The sequence below is a fragment of the Orycteropus afer genome, unplaced genomic scaffold (genome assembly GCF_000298275.1).
Source record: "Orycteropus afer afer isolate SDZICR_OR568_19922 unplaced genomic scaffold, OryAfe1.0 scaffold00573, whole genome shotgun sequence".
Taxonomy (NCBI): domain Eukaryota; kingdom Metazoa; phylum Chordata; class Mammalia; order Tubulidentata; family Orycteropodidae; genus Orycteropus; species Orycteropus afer.
Genome location: NW_006922160.1, coordinates 1,550,964 through 1,572,841, shown reverse-complemented (window position 1 = coordinate 1,572,841; position 21,878 = coordinate 1,550,964). Strand labels below are relative to the sequence as shown.

Genomic DNA, 21,878 nt, shown 5'->3' with positions numbered 1-21,878 from the left:
GGTTGTGTGTCAACTTGGCTGGGCCTGGTTGAGTGGCTGGGCAGCTGGATATAATTATTCCCCACAGTGAGATTGGTAATTAATTCCATGGTGGAACCTACTGGAGCAGCTGAGTGGCTGCTTTAGGGATGTAGGCTGCTTCCAGTAGATAAGAAGCAACTTTGAGGAAGGTCTCCAGCTAATGGCATGCTTGAACCCTGCTTGTAGCCGAGTTGTTGTTCAGCAGCATGCCATGTTGCCCTGCCGATCTTGAGACTTTTAATGGACTTGAATTAATGGCCTGCTGTGTGGTTTGGTAACATCTGGACTGTGCCTTTTCATTTGTTGACCTTGGGTTTGTCAACCTCAGCAGCCAGCTGCTGCCTGAGTGAAGAAAAGCCTCCAGCTTCAGTGGGCCAGGAACAAGAGGCAGAGTTGAAGCCCAAGGTTGAGGGGCTTTCACCCAGCCCCTAGAGCCTGGCACTTTGAACTTGAACTGAAAGCCTCTAAAACTGTAAGAGAATAAACTTCTGTTTGTTCAAGCCATACCATTTGTTGTATATTCCTGTTAGAGTGGCACTAGGTAACCGAAACTGAGTATATATATACTCACTGTGGTCGAGTCAGTTTGACTCACAATGACCCCTCCTTGGGCTTCTGAGGCGGTATCTCTACAGAAGTAGATTGCCCAGTCTTCCTTCTGAGGAGTGGCTGGTGGGTTTGAACCGCCAGCCTTCTGGTTAGCAGCCAAATGCCTTAGGCACTATGCCACCAGAACTACCATATATATATGTATCTTCACATTGGCTTTTAGAGGTAGGTTTCATTATCATCTTCATTTTCAGATGAGAGAACAGAGGTGCAGCAAGGTTAAGCAACTTGCCCCAGGCCACACACCTCCAGTAAGTTGAAGAGCTGGGACTTGAACCCAGGCAGGCTGACAGCTGAGCCCAGGCTCATTGCAACTGCATGGTCATAGCTGGGGCCAGCTGCCTATATCAGGGTCGCTTGTTCATTCATGCAACAAATATTTATTGAGCAACTGCTGTGTGCCAGGCGCTGTGCTTGGCACTGGGGACATAGCAGTGAAAAGGACAGACAAGGTCTCTGCTGCCATGAAGGGGACATTCTGATGGAGGAATTGATGGAAGATGACAATGGACAAGTAAACACATTTGCAATGAGATCATTTCAGACTGTGATAAGTGTCACAGAGTAAATAAAACTGTAATAGGGAGTGACTTTGATGATAGTAACACAATGGACTCATTGTATGCCAAGAAGTATGCTAAATTCTTTATATATTTTGACACATTTAATCCTATGCCAACCCTATAGGGTGGGTACTATTATTTATCTCATTTTATGATGAGGAAAGTGAGACACAGAGAGGTTGAGTAAATTGTCCAGGGTCACACAGGAGAAGGAGCATTGCTGACAGAGGAAATAACAAATGCAAAGGCAGAGTCACAGGTATAGGTGTGAGGTTGTTCAGGGAACTGTTTCACTCCCTCACTCACTCACTGCCATCAAGGTGGATCCGACTCATAGCGATCCCCCTTTGGGTTTCTGAGGTGGTATCACTATGGAAGTAGATTGCCCAGTCTTCCTTCCGAGGAGTGGCTGGTGGGTTTGAACTGCCAGCCTGCTGGTTAGCAGTCAAACGCCTTAGGCACTACACCATCAGAGCTCCTCCAGAGGGCTGTTGAGGGGTCCGGATTTGAGGAAGGAGTGTTTGGTACTCAGGTTCTCCAGCAGGGGGCAGTAGAGACAGCTGGCAGGTGTAAGGGGCTGGTACAAGCTGCATGTTTGTGTCCTAGGAGGCCAACGGGCCTGCAGATGGCTATGCTGCTATCGCCCAGGCGGACAGGCTGACGCAGGAACCCGAGAGCATCCGCAAATGGAGAGAGGAGCAGAAGAAACGGCTGCAGGAGCTCGGTGAGGGCGGGGCTGAGGCTGGAGCTGGGCAGGGGTGGGTGTTATGGAGTCCCGCATCGCATCTCGCCTTATGCAGGAACTGGGCGAGGGCAGCTGGGGCTGCCTGCAAGGGCGGGACAGTCAGGGCAGGCAGCCTGCAGACCCAACTGGAAAGCTGCCACTCACTTTCCAACTGGGGCCTCAGATGCTGCCTCTAAGGTGACGGAACAGGAGTGGCGAGAGAAGGCTAAAAAGGACCTAGAAGAATGGAACCAGCGCCAGAGTGAGCAAGTGGAGAAGAACAAGATCAACAACCGGTGAGAGGGGCTGTGGGGACAGGAGGGAGCTATGAGAACATGAAGGGGTCATGGGGACATTTAGAGGGACTATGGGATGTGAGAGGGTCCATGGGGACATGAGGAGCTACAGGAAGGTAAGAAAAGGTATGGGGACAGTGAGAGGAGGTATAGGCACAATGGGAGGACCTATGTATGCATCCTGTTATAGGTAATTTTGTGACAAGAGCCTGGAAAAGTTGAAACCCCCAAGGCTGCTTCTGGGGGTGCCTGTGGGGTTCAGAGTCATTTAGAGCTGACACACTGTTGAAACTTTACTTCTTGTCCATGACCGAGAGCAGGGTCTGTCAGTCAGCAGGGAAGGCTCAAGGCCCCAGAGTGTGAGGCAGAGTATCCTGAGCTCAGCAGCCAACATCTTGATCAGAGAGAATACAGGCTTGGCTAGGGCAGGAAGAACCAGCCTGCTACAAGTGTTTGCTGGTGGTAGAAATGACACCACTTCAACCCAATGTGGCAAACAGCTAAGAGAAAATCAGTGCCCAATAACTGAAAGGCCAGGGACAGAACTGCAGGCTTAGCTGAGCCAGGGGCTCAAACACAGGCAGTTGGACTCATTCTCATTCTGCTCACCTCTGGGTCAGTTTCACCCTAGGATACACAGCCTGATATGTGGCAAGTTGGGTGCCAGCAGCTCTAGGCTTCTGCCCCATCCTCTCAGCCACCCCAGTGAAATCAGTATCTTGTTCCCAATAGCTCTAGCCAAAGTCTTGGGTCTGACCCTCTTTGGTCTAGCTTGGGTCATGGGCCCTCCCATCCAGGTCTAGTGAGCATAGCCAGAAGGGGTGACAGTCCACTTCCCCAGGCTGTGCCTAGGTCAGCCCCATGTAAACCTCAGGGGCTGAAGTGGGGAAATGGATTCTGTAAAGGACAATCAGGGCATCCTTCCCTAGGGGAGGGGATAGATGCTGGATAGGCAAAGATAGTGGTTGTCCACCAGAGAATACCTTTGTGGAAATGGTCTTGGGCTAGACACTGCTTTTGAGGCTGTGCCCATCACAGTACAAACCCTCCCAGGCAGGGGACGTCCACTCTGAAACTGCTGCATGCCAGGCCCTAGGTGGGTGACCCTGGGGAGAGATGAGGAGGGCCCAGTCTGTGTTGCCACAGATATTGGAGGGGGAGAAATGTACGTGGTGGCTGGACTCTGGGAGCTCTGTGGGGACATGGGCTTTGGAGGATGACTAGCTCATTAGGAAAAGAAAAAGGGCAGTGGTTGGAGGTGGGCATTCCAGACCAAGGAACAGTGTGGTATAAAAGAAGGAACTTGGTATCTAGGGCAACAAGAGAGTCAGCAGAGAAGCAAGTTGGGGTACATGGGCAGGAAGTGGGACATCACACGGTGCAGGGTCTTGACCAGTGGGATTGAGCGGATGAATGGGGAGTGGGAGCCACTGGAGGCTTCTAAACAGGAGTAATATGATCAGGGCTGAGATTTCTAAAAGGTACTGTGCCCAGGGTAGAGGATCCCCACTGTCCTCTCCAGTGCTGTAGATAGTTCCTGGGACTTCCAGAGCTGTGCTTCCTAATACCTCTCTCACTCAAGATACTAATGCTATCTCTTTCTCTTTAACCCTCTGCCTGCCTGACCATCTTGCCTTCCTGTATACCCCCACCGCTGCCTAACCCCTCTCCTAATCTCTCCCTCAAGGATTGCTGACAAAGCCTTCTACCAGCAGCCAGATGCTGACATCATCGGCTACGTGTATGTGTCTCCTTTGCTCCTCTGCTGGGGAAGCAGGGTGGGCAAGGGTACCTGGGTATGGCTGGCATAGTTTTGAATCTCTTGATTTTGGGTTATGAGTATGGCTGGGATCGGGGCAACAATCCCAGCAGGAGGGGAACCCCAGGGTGGGTACAGGAACCAATCTGTGCCTTCATTTCTCCAGCACACATTTATCGAGCATCTGCTCTGCCTGAGCTTTGATAATCAGGGCCCCCAAACCAAACTCTTTAGCAACCCTTTAGGACAGAATAGAACAGCCCTATAGGGTTTTCCAAGGCTGTAAATCTTCATGGAAGCAGGCTGCCTCACTTTCTCCCTCAGAGTGGCTGGTGGTTGAAAACACTGATGTTTTGGTTAGTAGCCAAAAGCTTTAACCACAATGCCAGGAGATCATGCCTTTTACTCAGGGAAGCTTTGCTAAATCAGAGCCTTGGAGGGTGACCAGATGAAAGACATCTTTAGGTGGGAAGGGCAAAGGGTAAAAAAATAAGTTTTTGTTGTTGTCAGGTGCTGTCAAGTTGTTTATGACTCATAGTGACCCTACGTACAACAGAACAAAACACTGCCCAGTCCTTGCCATCCTCACAATCACTGCTATATTTGAGCCCATTGTTGAAACCACTGTGTCAATCCATCTTGTTCAAGGTCTTGCACTTTTTTGCTGACCCTCTATTTTACCAAGCTTGATGTCATTCTCCAGGGCCTGGTCCTCCCTGATAACATGTCCCAAGTAATGAGACAAAGTCTTGCTTCTAAGGAGCATTCTGGCTGTACTTCCTCCAAGACAGATTTGTTTGTTCTTTTAGCATTCTGTGGTATATTCAATATTCTTCACCAACACCATAATTCAAAGGGATCAATGGTTCTTTGGTCTTCCTGATTCATTGTCTAGCACTCATATGCATGTGGAACAATGGATGGCTAGGGTCAAATGCACCTTAGTCCTCAAAGTAACATCTTTGCTTTTTAACACTTTAAAGAGTTCTTTTGGAGCAGATTTATCCAATACAATACGTTGTCTGATTTCTTGACTGTTGCTTCCATGGGTGTTGATTGTGGATCCAAGTAAAATGAAATCCTTGACAACTTTTTTTCCTATTTATCATGATGCTGCTTTTGGCCCAGTTGTGATGTCTGTTTTCTTCATGTTAAGTGTAATTCACACTGAATGCTGTAGTCCCTGATCTTCATCAGTAAGTGCTTCAAGTCCTCTTCACTTCCAGCAAGCAAAGTTCTGTTGTCTGCATATCACAGGTTGTTAATGTGTCTTCATCCTGATGCTGCATTCTTCTTCATACAGTCCAGTTTCTTGGACTATTGGCTAAGCATACAGATTAAGCATGGTGACAGGATACAACCCTGACACACACCTTTCCTACTTTTAAAACACACCATATCCCCTTGTTCTATTTGAATGACTGCCTTTTGGTCTATGTACAAGTTTTGCAGGAGCACAATGAAATGTTCTGGAATGCTCATTCTTTGCAATGTTATCAGTTATTTGTTATGATCCACACAGTTGAACGCCAGTGCATAGTCAATCCAACACAGGTAAACATCTCTCTGGTATTCTCTGCTTTCAGCCAAGATTCACCTTCAGCCAATATCCATCAATGGTATCCTTCATTCTACATCCTCTTCTGAATCTGGCTTGAATTTCTGACAGTTCCCTGTGTGTGGACTGCTGCAGCAGTTTTTAATTATCTTCTGCAAAATTTTACCTGCATGTGTATCAATATATTGTTCAATAATTTCTGCATTCTGTTGGATCACCTTTCTTTGGAATGGACACAAATATGGATCTCTTCCCATTGGTTGGCTAGATGATAGCTGTCTTCCAAATCTCTTGGCATAGATGAGTGAGCACTCCCAGTGTTGCATCAGTTTGTTGAAACATATCAGTTGGTATTCCATCAATTCCTGGAGCCTTATTTTTTTGCTGAAGCCTTCAGTTCAACTTGGACTTCTTCCTTCAGTATCATATGCTACCTCCTGAAATGGCTGAATGTCAAACAGTTCTTACGGTATAGTGATTGTGTATTCCTTCCATCTTCTTTTGATGATTCCTGTGTCATTCAGTATTTTGCCCATGTTTTTTTGTTGTTAGATGCTGTCGAGTCAGTGCTGAATCACAGTGACCCTATGTACATTTTGCCCATAGAATCCATCAATACTGCTTGAACTTTTTCTTCATCTCTTTCAGCTTAAGAAATGCTTAGCATGTTCTTCCATCTTGATTTTCTAACTACAGGTCTCTGCACATTTCATTTTAATACATCATCATTCTTCCATTCACTTTAGCTACTCCGTGTTCAAGAGCAACTTTCAGAGTCTCTTCTGACATCTATTTTGGTATTTTCCTATTTCTTGTCTTTTTAATGATCTTTTGCTTTCTTCATGTATGATGTCTTTGATGTCATCCCCCAGCTTGTCTGGTCTTTGATCATTAGTGTTCAATGCATCAAATCTATTCTAGAGATGGTCTCTAAATTCAGATGGAAAATACACCAATTTATACTTTTGGCTTTTGTGGATTTAATTTCCTTCACCTTCAACTTGAACTTGCATATGAGCAATTGATGGTCTGTTCCACAATCAGCCCCTGGCCATGTTCTAATGTTGATATTGAGCTTCTCCAGCATCTCATTCCACAGATACAGTCAATTTGATTCCTGTGTATTCCATGTGGCAAGGTCCACATGTAAAGTCACTGTTTATATTGTTGAAAAAAGCTATTTCTAATGATTAAGTTGTTGGTCTTGAAAAACTCTATCATGCATCATTATTATCATGTGTGCATCTATCTCTGGCATCACTGCTACCTGGAATACAAGAAAGGATCTTATATGTACACCTATCCCCTGCCCCAACATGTACTGCTACTCCTCAGATAGACCTGCAGACTATCTTGAGTTCAAGTCCTGCCTCCTGTTTTTAGCTCTGTTACTTTAGAAAAAGTGATCGCTTCTCTGTGCCTCAGTTTCCCTACCTATCAAATGGGGATAACAACAGCAACTCCCTCACTTCAGAGGATTCAAATAAAATAAGAAAACAACAACTTTGGCCTGTGTTTAGCCATAGCCCTTTTCAGACCACCAGAGGCCTTTCTCACACACCTCTGGTTTGGGGTCTAATAGCACTGTGACTCATCTAGACAGGGCTGGCAAGCAGATTTCACCATGTGCCACCTCAACATATTGACAGAGATAGGCTAGTGGTGAAAAGGGGTGGTGTGGATCCTGATGCTGAAGGAGGAAATGCAGTGATTAAGGAGTGATGTTGACTGTGTGTGTGTGCACACCAAGGCTTTGCTATTCTTGCTGTAGCTGTTTTTTCCCCTGGCACGCCCTCAGCAGCCCCTGTGCTCTCTGGGCTGGGCACACCAGGACAATGGCTTTCCTTCTTTCTTCTTCCCTTCCTTCCTCTCACCTGCCCCATACCTACTGGTACCCGCCCTATGTCAGTCCCCATTTTAGAAGCTGGTCAAATATGAATAGGATACACAGACCATAACCCCGAGTTGCTCTTAGTCTGGAGTATGTTGTCATGAAAGGACACAGTGTGCCTTCCTCTGCCAGGGGAGCCAGGACTGACATCAGGATGCAGGACATTTGGCTGGACCTTCAAGTGTGACAAGGGCTTTGTGTGGTGGGCAGGGTGGGAAAAGAAGGGCATTCCAGGTGGAAACAACTAAAGCAAAGGTATAGAAACAGGAAGTACCCAGCTGCCTGAAGCGGCTGGAGGGGTGAGGCTGAGAGATTAGGTTGGGGCCAGTTGCTAAGTATCTGAAGTGCCATGCTGTCTCAGCTCTCTACTGCTGCTATAACAGAAATACCACAAGTGGATGGCTTTAACAAACAGAAATCTATTCTCTTACAGTTTATAAGGCTAGCTTCCAAATTCAGTGTGCTGGCTTTAGAGGAAGATTAGGCTAGAAGTCTGAGTTCACAGTGCTGGTTCTAGGAACTGGCCCATCCACCTTGGGCTTCAGCTCTGCCCTCCAGGCCCACTAGAGCATTTGCAGGCTTCTCCTGACTCATGAAGCTCCTGGCTGCTGAAGCTGTCAAATCCAAGATTGGCAAGCAAAATGGCAGATTGCTGGCTAACACGCTGCAAAGGCAACAATCCCAAGATTGGCAGGGAATGTGATAGGCCAGTGGTTCAAATATAGGAACTGAAGATGAATGTTGGGCCAAATGCAGGATCCAAAATGAGCAAAAATTTAGAGATCTTTCCCAAAGCTTCTCCCTATACACTGGAAGCAGGCCACACCCAGAAGGGAACTCTCCAACTAATTAGCTGTTCACAGCAGATTCCACCATAGAGGTGATTATACCACATTCATCTCATCATGAAGAATGAAAACATACAGCTGCCAAGCCAGTCAAAATCATGGCCAAGTCAAGCTGACACAACCTTAACTACACACATGCTAAGCTTGGACTTGATCTTGAAGGGAATGGGAGCCATGGGAAGTTCTAGCAGAGAGTGGGGATGGTAGGTATGCACCTGTGCTGGGGAAAACCATGGCGGGAGGGGGAGGGCATTCAGTGCTCCTGCCAAGCCAGAGGACATGGCTCAGGGAGCTCTAAATCCTGAAGCAAGCAAGAGCCTAAACCAGAGCTTTAACGTGTCTGGGATCCTGTTAAAATGCAAATTCTGACTCAATATAACTGAGGCAGGACCCAGAGTATGCATTTCTAACAAGTTCCAAGGTGATGCTGCTGCTGGTGGTCTGGAGTGTAGCAGTGAGGATAGACAGGGGCCACCTATCTCTGAAGGGACAGGCCAGCTCCCCCCATCCTTACTTGTCATCTGACCCCACACAGCACTATGCAATTCCCCAAGTCTACTCTTGTCACCTCATTAGATCCCCAGGACACCCTGCCTGGTGAGACATACTGGTAGGGTGGAGGCTTTAGTTTGGGAAATGAACACAGAGCAAGTCAGCATAATCACTAGGGAGGTGCCAGGCCAGCTGATTTGGGCCCAGCCCATCCTCAGCACAGACACTGCAGGGCTCCAGGACACAGACTCAGCCCTCCCCATCCAAGAATCTATTATTGTCCTTCCCTCAGTGATTCTCATGTTTGGATTGTGTTCACTATACTCACCATATTTTGTTTCCCCACTACTCCTAAACCAGTGAGTTCTGTAACTGTCAGGTAGAACTGATACCCTGATTTGATTCTAACAAAAGGATAGAACAGGGGAGCACTCTCCAAGTGGCAGCTCAATAGAGATCTTTAGTTAGGTGGTCTGTCAATGTCCTATCTCTGCCAAGTTTCTGGAAATGTTGCATACAGCTAAGATATTGCCATTAGTTCCTCCAAGGGCCTTTAGGTGTCAGGAGCCCCATGCTGGAAACTCCTGATGGAGAGGTAAGAAACAAACAGTGCTGAGGCTGGGGCAGGGGCAGGTGGCAACAAGACCTAAATGATGAGAAGCAGCAAGCCATAAGAAGGTCTAAGGGAAGAACACTCCAGGTAGAGATGACACCAAGTGCAAAGGCCCTGAGGTAGAACCAAGTTAGGAGACTTCCTTTGATCCCAATGCTATTCCTGGAGGGTCTGAAGTCCAGGGCTGGAGAGCAGACCTCTGGACAAAGCAGCCTTGCCCAGTTAGAACAGAGCTTCACTGGTCCAGGGGGGAGGGGGACATCTGGGAAAACTGTCTTCTATCTGCAGGGCATCTGAGGAGGCTTTTGTGAAGGAATCCAAGGAGGAGACTCCAGGCACTGAGTGGGAGAAGGTGGCCCAGCTGTGTGACTTCAACCCCAAGAGCAGCAAGCAATGCAAAGATGTGTCTCGCCTGCGCTCAGTGCTCATGTCCCTGAAGCAGACACCACTGTCCCGTTAGGTGCCTGCCTGTGGAAGCATGGCCACAAAGCATGGGCAGGGCAGGGCAGAAGAGGGGCAACTGCTTCGGGAGGGGGGGGAGACACACCACTCCAGCAGCTGCTACCTACAGCCTATTCTGTTCCTCCTCATCTCCTGGGGCTGGGAAGGGGACCCCTCACCCTTCACCCTCATCTCCTGCTGGCACTATGGCCCAGACCCTCACGCCTCCTGTCAGTTCACTCAATTGTGACTGTCCCTTCTGATGTATTTTTTCTTGGCTTAAAGGGTGTGTTGTTAAGTTTTTTTTACACTTATTATCATTCTCATTCTCTGGAAGCCACACCTGGTGTCAGAGCTCAGTTTGTGCTCAGATTTTCCCAGCTAGGATCATTGGGAGGTGAGAATATTCCCCTGGAAACCCAGGAGCTCCCAGACAGAAGTGGGAATCTCAACCTATTTGTGTCTATTGCCCCCACCCGTGGAAGGACAGAGAACTTCTTATAGAATGCTTTCACAATCTCAATCCTTTCCATCCTTTGACTAGCTTGTTATATAACCAAGGACACCAAGGCTTCCAGAGGGTAAATGGCTTGGAGGGGGAAAAGGCAAGTCTGGAGCTGGAGAAGACACCTTCGCCAGATCTTCTTCCTCAAAGCTTTTATGAGGAGGCCTGGTGGGACTGGCAGGACTCCTGGATGCGGATGGCCCACTGCTCTGCGCATTTCACCCCCTACTTCAGCCGTGTCCCTCCGTGAGTTTGGTTATCAACAACCAGTGACCACACCTTCTTCCCCTTCACAAAGGTTGCAAACAGTCTACATCAAAGCCATTGTGACATGCCCAGTGTTTAAAAATAGTTGAGTAACTGCCAACACTTAAAATTTATAGTATTTCACCAAAAAATCTGCATTTCTGACTTGAAAATCAGCAGCTTTGGCATCAATGGGTCCACATCCCTGTATAGCAATGAGCCCAATGAATAGTGGTCATCCTCTTTAAATGACCATATCCTTGTGCCCAAGGGTCACCAAATGGCCCTGATCTACATTTATAATCCCCACCTTACAGCCTGGAGACTAGGGTGGGGCGAGACAGTAAAACCCTTCACACTAAGCAACCTGGACTGTCAGGGTCTACTTCTCCACTCCCTCCTTTTCCTTTTTGCAAGCTTGATGCCTGTTATTAAAAATGATGGAGTCACAAAATGGAAGGAGCTTGGGTTCCTCAGTCAATATCCAAGGAGCACTGACCACTGACAAAGGAGCTCTAGTGGCATAATGCCTATGGCATCTCACTGCTAACCAGAAGGCTGGTAGTTTAAACCCACCAGCCACTCTGTGAAAAGAAGACTGGGCAATCTACTTCCATAGAGAAGCCGCCTCGGAAACCCAAAGGGGGTTGCTATGAGTCGCAATAAACTTGATGGCTGTGAGTTTGGTTTTGGTTTTTCACCACAGGCAGGAATACCTATGTGAAATTTTTCACAAGTGTGGAACTCATGGTGTAAAAATGGCATGGTGTCTGACCTTCTCTAACTTAGAGAAGAAGAATCAAGAGTAACATCAGCCCAGGGCTGATTCCCATGAGGTGCAGATCTGACATACCTCCACTTTCTAAACTTTTCACCAATTTTGACACCAGCCGTCCCTCCCACAGCACTCTACTTCTCTTCCCGGTTTGATAGTTCATTGCAATGGTCATACAGAACTCAGACTATAATCATGATTATGGGGCTTATTAGGAACCTTAACAGGTTCAACTCAGGATCAGGATCAGGAAGCACGCTGGCAGTCTGGAAGGCTCCCCCAAAGTGGAGAGCACATCCTCCCTTAGTGCAAGACAGCTCTCTCAGCTCCTCTCGGTAGTGCAAGCAAGCAGGCCCTTCTCTCTGCCTTGCATGCTCACTGAGGACAAGCTTCTTCTCAGCCCCTTGAGGATGGGATCCTCTTGGCCCTGGCCTTTGCCCTGCTCAGGCAAGTGTTACAAACCTCTTTAGCTCTACCAGTAAGTGTCTGGAGGCACCCTACTCCACTAGGAAGCCTACTGCCCAAAGACTCAGCTATATCACTTGAAGGGTCAGCATGCCCATTGTAGCCCCCTTGTTCTGTGGGCTGGGAAGCCCACAAAAGACTAGACTTGTGCTAGTCTCTTGGTTCTGCTGTCACTTGTCATTTTCAGTGTCAGAGTTCTCTGTCTTCTGATTCTAAAAGGTGTTCAGCACAGGGGACCCTGGGTCCAAAGGACACACTCCACTCCTCTTAATGGTAGTGAGGTCCCCTCCTGTCTGTGGGATTTGCTCCTTTTAAGCCTCAAAGCAACCAAACTCACTGCCATCACGTTGATTCTGACTCAAAGCAACCCCCATAGGGTTTCCAAAGCTGTACATCTTTATGGAAGCTGACTGTTACAACTTTCTTCCATAGAATGAGTGGCTGGTGGGTTTGAACCACCAGCCTTCTGGTTAGCACTATGCAACCAGAGCTCCAGGCTGTCCAATTTCCTTAGTGGACACAAACACCTTATTTGCATTGTCCTAACCAATCATTTTGTGGGAATCACAAGACCACGGCTAGAAGGGCCATATTATAATTCATTACACTGCACATGAGTTGCCTCTCTAGTTCTAGAGTGTGCTCACGTCTCCTGGTCTCTTTTCTTCCATAACTCTAAAACCCTAAGTACACAAACTACTAGTAAGCTTTTGAACTATGCTCTTTCCACTACACCAGCTTTTTCTGAGCCTCAGTTTCCTGTTCCCTACACCAAGCACAGGGGAGGGGCTCTTAGGAGGTAGGAGTGGAGGGGAAAGTTCCTGGCTCTGACAGGACCATAGCAGCTCCAATCACTTTTATGACAGCCTCTTCTGAAGGAAGGTTTTATTTTTCCTTAGTGAAAGCTTGAAAAGGATTGACTGATAAATTTTTCTCAAATTACCCAATCATAAGCATCACTCTAGACCCACTGAACTAGTAACTCAAGGAGGACGTGGCAATCCCTACTTTTAACAAGCACCACAGGTCACTTACTAGGAAAGTTTGACAATCACTATGCCACATGATTTCTAAGAGTTCTCAGTCTGAAATCCGTCTCCTCCCCCAAACGAAAGGGATGAGCCTGAGAATAAATTCACCAAACTACAAGTGGAATAGGGTTTATTAAGTAGGCAATGGAGTCGGTACGGCACAAACAAAAGTACCCAACATCCAAACTGAATCGAACCTAGGATTCCTTGGGGGAAAAAAAACATCTGTCGGTTACAGATTCTGCCTAGGGCAACTCACCACTTCCCCATCAACACAGTGGCCTGCCATTGGAAATAAGAGGCTGATATAAGTCCCCTGGCATGGCCGGTAATTGCGCCTGAGGTTGGGAATGATCTCTGCGGCGCTTTCAAGGTCGGGCTGGTGGCTCACTGTCGAGACCTCATGGCAGATGCAGCCAGACCCATCAAGATGGCTGCGATCGTGAAGCCCTGGGCAACAATCCGAGTGCGCATCATGAGCTGGGAGCGGTGGCTCTGGCCCCGGTGGAAGCAGTAGAGGCCGTAGGTGAGGGCGGTCGCCGTACCTAGGCAGCCTGAAGAAAGGACGAAGTGGCTGGGGAAAGGAAGGCCCCGTTCCGGAGGCCCCTTCCCGCTTTAGGCCTTTCTTCTCGGGAGGACGGTCTCTGAACAGCAGGCACTGGGAGGGAGTCGTCTGCGCTTCAGAGTCCGCCCTACTCCAGCCTCGCCTCCTTCCTAGTCCCCCAATTCAGGCAGCTGCCCCTTTCCCAATCAGGTTCACGCTCACCGACCCACCCTTTCGCCACATCTCCGGTTCACTCTCATGCGGGTCCGCTCTGGCGTCCTTGGTCCTCCCCTATTCCATACCCCTGGACAACAGCGTCCTCTCACTCTTCAGTTCCCACAGCACCCGCTTACCAATGGGCACCATTGGATTCTCTCGGGTCTTGCGAATGAACTTTTCCTTGAAACTTTCGGTCTCTCTGTAGATACTGGGGCTAAAACCTTCAATGGCTGGGGGCTGCGATGGGTCAAAGGGTGCCTCCGGAGTTCCAGGAGTCGCCATACCGGATGCAACACCTGCTGGAGAAAACAAGGACGCTAAACTCCACCGCCTGATGACGTCCGAAAAGGGCAGGAGGAATGCATTTGCTGAAGGTTGTACGCAGGCGCAAGCGCGCTTTGCATTCTGGGTGTCGTAGTAGTCTACATGGTATCACTACGAGAGGACTACATTTCCCTAAAAGCCTGCAATCCGTGTTCAAACCAGCCGGAAGGAATCTGCTGCACGAGGTGTTGAGTGTGAGAGTGCCTGAGTTGTTGGTTCTGTGGTCACCACTATGCCCAAAGCCAAGGGCAAGACCCGGAGGCAGAAGTTCGGTTATAATGTCAACCGGAAACGGCTGAATCGGAATGCTCGGCGAAAGGCAGCGCCGCGGATCGAGTGGTGACTGGGCCGGGATTGGGGAGACAGGGGCTAAGGACCCTAACGGCACGTGAGGTGACCAACTCGCGATCTTCCTCTCTCTGCCCGCAGCTCCCACATCCGACATGCCTGGGACCACGCCAAATCGGTGCGGCAGAACCTGGCCGAGATGGGGCTGGCCATGGACCCCAATAAGGCCGTGCCGCTCCGTAAGAGAAAGGTACTGACAGGGCACGGTCTTGGTACTTGCCACCCCACCCCGCCAAACTGAGCCTGGCGTCAAAACTTGAGTGTGTCCATTACCTCTCTCGCTGATTTCCGGCGTTTGCGACCTCCCCACAGCACAGCTTGCATTGATTGAGGTTAAGGGCTCCTCTACAACTTTATCCTCATATCATCTCTCCAGCACATTTTGGACCTGGGTTGGAACTTTCCCTTGCTTCCTCCACTCATCAACCGCCGCCCCCCACCCCGAAATTAGTCTGCTTGGGAACATGACATTTCAGTGGTATTTACCAGATTTCAACTTTTCTCGCCCTTAAATTTCCTAACGAGTACTCCCCAGAGTTTGAAACCTTTGCTTGTTTCTCATCCCTACCCCCATCCCCCAGTCATCCATTTCATCCTTGACTTGAGGCTTTCTAGGACTACCTCCCCCGCCCCGCCCCCATAAGTCTTTTCTTACGTAGACCACCCTTTCTAAAACATGTTGTTGTTATGTTGTTATGTGCCGTCGAGTCGGCCCCGACTCATAGCGACCCCTCCTTGGGTTTCCGAGGCAGTATCACTACGGAAGTAGGATTGCCCAACCTTCCTTCCGAGGAGTGGCTGGTGGGTTTGAACCGCCAGCCCTCTGGATAGCAGTCAAGTGCTTTTAGCCACTATGCTACCAGAGCTCCTTCTAAAACATAACCCCTCTTCAATCACTAACCCCTTCCCTGCTTTATTTTAATTCATAGTACTTGTAACTGTTGTGTGCCATCGAGTAGATTCCGACTCATAGCAGCCCTATAGGACAGAGTAGAAGGAGGGTTTCCAAGGAGACTGTAATCTCTACAGAAGCAGACTACCACATCTTTTTCCTGTGGAGCAGCTGGTGGGTTTGAACCACTGACCTTTTGTTTGACAGCTGAGCACTTAACCACTGTGCCACCAGGACTCCTTGCACTTGTAACTACTTGGTGATATATACTGTGTATATCTGCCCCCCTCCCCTTGTGCTCCTCAAAGACAAGGACTTTGTTTTGTTCCCCACTAAGCCCCCAGTGGTATTAAGAATGTAGTTAGTGCTCAATAAGTTGTTAACTTAAGAATGGGTTTCCTGAATGAATTTGTCCCATTGCCCTTAAACAGGTTTCTTTTTATTCCTTCCTACAAGAGGAAAATGGCATTTACTGCTTACCAAAAAACCCTGCCAAAAACCAAACTCACTGCCATTGAGTCAGTTTCAACTCATAGCGATCCCCATTGGGTTACCAAGGTTGCAAATCTATACAGAAGCAGATGACCTTATCTTTTTTCTGCAGAATGGCTGGTGGGTTCAAACCACTGACATTTTGGTTTGTAGCCAAATGCCTTGACCACTACCATCAGAGCTCCTTGAACACCTGCTAAGCTATAGCTAAATATTGTCAAGTAGGTCCTCCCCATAGAGAAGCTGTTTGGCATTTCCCCCTCATTGTGAATCGTAAAGCACTTTCAGGTACATAGTTTCAAGTGAGACAGGCAAGGAGTGTTCTACCTGTTTGATAGATAAGCACAGAAAGATTAATTACTTGGCATGTGTTTCTTTTGGGAACCATGGATTCTAGCTGATGAAGGCTTCAGGGCATTGCTTCTTGTTGTTACCTGGTTCTGCCTGACCTTGGGCAAGGATTCTTCTGCAGCGGTGTTGGGATGGGCAGGATCTGTTTTCCTCGTTGAGGATCCTTCCTTTGTCTACTGGTCTCTTCATGGGCTCTCTGTTTTGCAGGTGCATGCCATGGAAGTGGATGTTGAGAGGACCAAGGAGCTGGTGCGGAAGCCCTATGTGTTGAACGGTGGGTGTGGACCACATGCCTCTAGGTTATCATCCTGCACTGTCAGAGCTGGAAGGGGTCCTCAGATGGGTTCATTTTACAGATGGAGAAACCGAGGTTCAGAGGGGAGAAGTGAGCTGTTGCAGGGCTTACAGAGTTAGAACTGTGTCCCTGTAATATTTTCAGTCTACTGACTAACCTCATGTGTATAAACTAAGGTTAGAGAAATGTCGACGGAGGAGGTACCTAGGTGTCCGAGGACAGAAAAGAAACCACTGAGTCCCAGACAGGTGTTGGACTTCTCATGAATTTAAGGATAAACTGATTTTGGAGATTCCATCATCTTGTTTAATCTTCCCAACTACAAATTAATTTCATGTATAATAAGGGTGTAGAGGCTGAGTATTCAAGTATAAGAAAGTAAATCCTGCATGGAAGCAGGAGTCCTCTGGAATTCTCCATTCATCCTTCTCATTTCTTGCCATGGATTTTTAATAATTTTCCAAAAAACAAAAGGGTTTGACTGGACAGCCATTTGATATACAATCCCTTTTGTTCATGTCTTTAGTTTATCTTGGTGGTTCTCATGAGAGTTACTGTATAGGATTATACATACAAAACCATGTTTATTTATTATTGTTGTTGTTATGTGCCCTCAAGTCAGACCTGACTCATACGACCCTTCCTTGTGTTTCCGAGGCAGTATCACTATGGAAGTAGATTGCCCCATCTTCCTTCTGAGGAGTGGATGGTAGGTTTGAACCACCAGCGTTCTGGTTAGCAGTCAAGTGCCTTAGGCACTATGCTACCAGAGCTCCCTTATTTATTATAGTCAAGGGTAATTTTGATTCTAAGCAGTTTTAGTACCCAACCCCTGGGTAAGATTTGATAGTCTTATTTATTTAATCTTCATGAGGTAGCTCCTACTCTCAAATGGGGATGTATTTTCTCAGGTCCCCTAGCTATTTTCAAAGTGAAACCATCATCCATTACCTCAATTTTCCTTACTTGGAGCAGTGAGATGCCTGGGCCCTGCTTCATGCCCCAGTCCCTGCAGCTCTAGTTCTCATTTACTCAGACCTCTTTGTTTTATATATTGACTTAACAAAAGAGTTTCTCAACCAGGGAGTTTTTGAACTAGAAGAGACCCCTCCCCTGTGGGCTGGGAGTGTATCTTCATCTCTATCCTCAGGATGTGGCACTAAATAGAGGTTCTGAGTTTGGTGCTCTTATTTTACCCATCTTAAGCCCAGAAAGAGGTGACTGGCCTTTCAGTAAATTGCCACACTGATAGATGATTGTACCATAGGAGGCAGAGCCTGGAGTCTTACAGGCTGGAAAGAAAAGTTCTAGCATTGAATTTGGGGGTTGGGAGGCAAAGCCCACCAGATGGTTGGAGTATTGGCTGGTGGCTTAGGATTGGGTGAAGGGTTGATTGGACAGCTCAAATAGTACAGAGGCAAAGCCTCATTTCCTGTCACCTGGCTTCTCTCACCCCAGACCTGGAGGTAGAAGCTAGCCTCCCAGAAAAGAAAGGAAATACCCTGTCACGGGATCTCATTGACTACGTACGCTACATGGTGGAGAGCCATGGGGAGGACTATAAGGTGAGTGACTCAGGCCTATCAGGAAGGATGACTGGGGCTTGTGGTAAGATACCTGGGCTGTTCATGGCCTATTCTTCTTGCTTAGTGCCTATTTCCTAAGACCAAGTGGAAGGAAAGGGAGGAAAAGAGACTCTAGGAGATGAATCCTATGGACAGGGATCTAACATTAACAGAAGCTCAGAACAGGCAGTCTGAGTGGCCTGTCTTACAGACAGGTGGTTTCACTTACATGAGGACTAGTTGCCATTTTAATTGTGAGAGGTTTCAAGTAGAAGTATTTTTTTTTTTATTGTGATTTGGGTGAAAGTTTACAGAGCAAATTCATTGTCCATACAGCAGTTCACATACACTTTTGTCTCATAACATTGACTACAATTTACCACAATGCTTCCCTCCCACTTCCTCCCCATAATTATCTCCTCCCTATGTCCATCGCTCCATGCATTCCTGCCCCCTGAGCTGTCTCCCTGTGCATAAACAGCCCTTCTATTCTCCTATGATTTTTTTCTCCAAAAAGTGTATCTACCTAGTGTAAATGGTCAGATCTTAGCCTGTCTTTTTTTGTTTGGCTGGAAGCCATAGGTCTGGGTTCAATTCCAGACCTGAAGGGCAGCTAGGGGCTATAGTCTCAGTGGTTCCACCAGGCTCTGATGACCAGCAAACCTGGTTCCCTTTTTTGTTTTTCATATGATTTTGAGTTTTGTTCCACATTGTTCTCCCTTTCTGTTCAGGATCTCCTACATAGATCCCCCTCTGAGTGGTTGACAGTGGTAGCCGGGTATCATCTAGTTCTTCTGGTCTCATAGTCATGTAGGCTGAGGATCGCATAGTGTACCAGTCACTTGGACTAATTGTTTCCATGCATCTTTGGTTTTCTTCATTCTTCTTTCCTCTGGATAAGGAGAGACCCATCGTTGCATCTAGATGGCTGCTTGCAAGCTTTTAAGATCCCAGTCACTACTCGCCAAAATAGGAGGTGGAACAATGTTTTGTATACTGTGTTATGCCAGTTGAGCTTGATGTCCCCTGTGACTATGGTCCCGAGCCCACAGGTTCAACTACTTGGTCACTCAGGGTAGCTGGCTGGGCCCAGGAAGTGACTACAACCTTTTCAGCTCTACTTTACACCTGGAAATTTTTTACAGAACATACAAATACACTTGTAGAGACATTGTCTGCAACCCTATACATGGTCTTGGGTACACTCCTCCCTGTATAGACATACCTAATAGTTCAGCCTGTCCACCCATCTGTCCACTCGTGTATCTATGTTTGCCTTCATTGACAACATAGTACTGTATGTGCAGAAGGGTTCATCTTTGTTGTCTATACCTCCCATGTACCTCTGTCTTCTTCTATGCCACCATGTTGATCACTCACATTTGGGGCCTTGCCCTTCTCTTCACCTAAATCAATACTTGTCTCTACCTATCTAACAGTGTTCCCTTCCTTCCCCTCCTACCCTTCGTAACCAACAAAGAACATTTCCTTCCATATATAAACCTTTCCTTGACTTTTTACAATAACGGAATAATACAATATTTGTCCTTCTGTGATTGGCTTATTTCACTAAGCATAATGTCCTCCAAGTTCATCCACGTTATGCAGTGTTTTGCAGATTCTGCGTTACTCTTTAGGGTTGCATAGTATTCCATTGTGAAAAGTCTGTATTTTTGGCTTCTTTTTAAAAATCAGAAGCTCTAGCTACACTTGGTCCCTATCCCCATATTGGGTTAGTTGACTATGGATGGAACGTGAGCTCTTCAACTCCTGACTGGCTACTCACAGACTTGCCTGGTCTCTGAGAGCATGTGCACCTGTTTCCCCAGCCTTTCAGTGGAAAGAGGCTTCCTGTACCTCATAGCTTGAGGTGAGGAATCTGAATCTCAGAGATAGGAAGTGGCTTGCCAGAGGCAGAGGTGTTATTTGCCTGTCAAGAGCCCTCCTCAGGTAGCCCTTCTCCCTTTTTAGGCCATGGCCCGAGATGAGAAGAATTACTATCAAGATACCCCAAAACAGATTCGGAATAAGATCAACGTCTATAAACGTTTTTACCCAGCTGAGTGGCAAGACTTCATCGATTCTCTGCATAAGAATAAAATGGAGGTTGAGTGACTGGTTGACGACTATCTCTGGCTGAGGCCTCCTCCTGGACCAGAGAAGCTGAAGCTCTGTTAAGGCAAGGAGGGGTATGACTATAGGTGGTGTTGATTGCCTATGCAATCATAAGGTTACACACATACATTCCTTCCCCCTCTTGGGAGGGGCCTCATACCAAGGAACAATCTCCCAGAAGCTCTCTTTTATATACTTCTGGGTGCTCAGGAAGAAGCCAGAGCCTGCTGTTTATGGAGTGGTTTGTTTGAATAGTTTGTACATAACAAAACAAAGCTATTTTACTTCTCTGATTGTATTGAATTTGCCCCTCCCAGCCAAGTCCTGAGGCTGCCCCTGTGAAAACCAGCTCACCCAAGGCAGGAAGGCCATCCAGCCCTTCAGCCTTGCTACATTCACATGCCTTCCTAGGCCCAGCCTCCCTCCTATTCTCACCTGCCGTTGGTCCTATTGCTGTCTGCCTTGGTTTCCTACAGCAGTTCCATTAACCCTTATACAGAAGCCCACCTGGAACTCTGGGCTACTTAGAAGGGGCCAGCCTTACTACCAGTGCTAGCCTCATCCTTTAGCAAGAGGTTGGTGGGGTGACTCCCCATGTCCCTGGCACTGTGAGGTGCCACAGGGTCAGGAGCTATACTGTTGCTCCTGGTCTGCCTTCATGTTACCTGCCATTGTTGCTGCTGTGGACTGTCATGTTAGCCTTGGAACAAAGTGAACCTGAAGTCATCCCCAGACCCCACTTCTGGGGCTTTCTGGTGGACCACTGAATACCACACTGCATGGCCTGCTTTGGGGAGAGGCCTGCCTTATTTGGTTGGTCACATGTGAGGAGGTGATGACTTACATAGAGATCACTACCAGCTAAGACACTTGCCTGCTAACCAGACGGCTGGCGGTTCAAACCCACCAGCCACTCCTCGGAAGGAAGGTTGGGCAATCCTACTTCCGTAGTGATACTGCCTCGGAAACCCAAGGAGGGGTCGCTATGGGGCCGACTCTACGGCACATAACAACAACAACAACAACAACAACAACAACCAGCTTGAGGGGAGCTCTGGTAGCATAGTGCCTAAGGCACTTGACTGCTAACCAGAAGGCTGGCAGTTGAAACCCACCAGCCACTCCCTTGGAAGGAAGGTGGGGCAATCTACTTACGTAGTGATTGTTGTTGTTGTTGTTATGTGCCGTGGAGTCAGACTTGACTCATAGCGACCCCTCCTTGGGTTTCCGAGGCAGTGAGGCAGTATCACTACGGAAGTAGATTGCCCCATCTTCCTTCCGAGGAGTGGCTGGTGGGTTTCGGAAAACCAAAGAGGGGTTGCTATGAGTCAGGACCAACTCAACAGCAATTATAACACAACCACCAGCTTGTATGGCGGGCCCTTGACGTTTTCTTGAGTTTTGATAACTTTATCCCCAATTATTAATAGATTCCTAAGGTTTCTCTTAGGAGCTCTTGTAGCATAGTGCCTGAGGCACTTGACTGCTAACCAGAAGGCTGGCGGTTCAAACCCACCTCGGAAGGAAGGTTGGGCAATCTACTTCCGTAGTGATACTGCCTCAGCAACCCAAGGAAGGGTCACTATGAGTCAGGTCCAACTCGATGGCACATAACAAGGTTTCTCTTTAAGAGACATCTGTAACCTATCTCTTCTTGCTGCTGTTGAAAAGATGGGCTTGGTCGTCTTACATCTTAGATCATTCCACGCAAGACCCTGTAAGGTGGTTGGTTTTGTCTTCATCTTACAGGTAAGGCTTAATGCCAAGTTTAGCATTTAAGACTAGGCTCTTTGTTAGCTGTCCTCCCCTCTGGCCCCTGAAGGCAGCCCATCCATCCCCACACTATGAAGGTAAGCTGGAAGGTAAGGCAAGCTGGAAGAGTTCCAGAAGCCCTGC

At 47.7% G+C, this 21,878-nt stretch overlaps 3 protein-coding genes across 3 annotated transcripts in view; 2 read left to right on the top strand and 1 right to left on the bottom strand.

Moving 5' to 3' along the window:
- CLTB (clathrin light chain B) overlaps positions 1-9,834 on the top strand; it is a 26,388-nt gene extending 16,554 nt beyond the window's left edge. Inside the window, exons 3-6 of the mRNA XM_007956044.2 lie at positions 1,800-1,917; positions 2,102-2,213; positions 3,901-3,954; positions 9,663-9,834. Coding sequence (XP_007954235.1) covers positions 1,800-1,917; positions 2,102-2,213; positions 3,901-3,954; positions 9,663-9,834 — 456 coding nt within the window. The remainder of the gene's footprint in view (positions 1-1,799; positions 1,918-2,101; positions 2,214-3,900; positions 3,955-9,662) is intronic.
- Positions 9,835-13,224: 3,390 nt separating this feature from the next.
- HIGD2A (HIG1 hypoxia inducible domain family member 2A) lies at positions 13,225-13,882 on the bottom strand. Its single transcript, XM_007956050.1, has 2 exons — positions 13,735-13,882; positions 13,225-13,391 (listed from the first exon to the last, which is right to left on the bottom strand). Exons 1-2 carry the CDS (start codon positions 13,880-13,882, stop codon positions 13,225-13,227), a joined length of 315 nt encoding a protein of 104 aa, XP_007954241.1.
- A 274-nt stretch (positions 13,883-14,156) lies between these two features.
- On the top strand, positions 14,157-19,982 carry NOP16 (NOP16 nucleolar protein). Its single transcript, XM_007956043.2, has 5 exons — positions 14,157-14,263; positions 14,354-14,462; positions 16,215-16,281; positions 17,761-17,867; positions 19,839-19,982. Exons 1-5 carry the CDS (start codon positions 14,157-14,159, stop codon positions 19,980-19,982), a joined length of 534 nt encoding a protein of 177 aa, XP_007954234.1.
- Positions 19,983-21,878: the final 1,896 nt, after the last annotated feature.

Coding starts and splice junctions, on each gene's coding strand:
- NOP16 (XM_007956043.2), top strand. CDS start 14,157: ATGCCCAAAGCCAAGGGCAAGACCCGGAGGCAGAAGTTCGGTTATAAT. Junction 16,282..17,760: donor GAAGCCCTATGTGTTGAACG/GTGGGTGTGGAC, acceptor CTCTCACCCCAG/ACCTGGAGGTAGAAGCTAGC. Junction 17,868..19,838: donor GCCATGGGGAGGACTATAAG/GTGAGTGACTCA, acceptor CTCCCTTTTTAG/GCCATGGCCCGAGATGAGAA.
- HIGD2A (XM_007956050.1), bottom strand. CDS start 13,882: ATGGCGACTCCTGGAACTCCGGAGGCACCCTTTGACCCATCGCAGCCC. Junction 13,392..13,734: donor GAATCCAATGGTGCCCATTG/GTAAGCGGGTGC, acceptor TCCTTTCTTCAG/GCTGCCTAGGTACGGCGACC.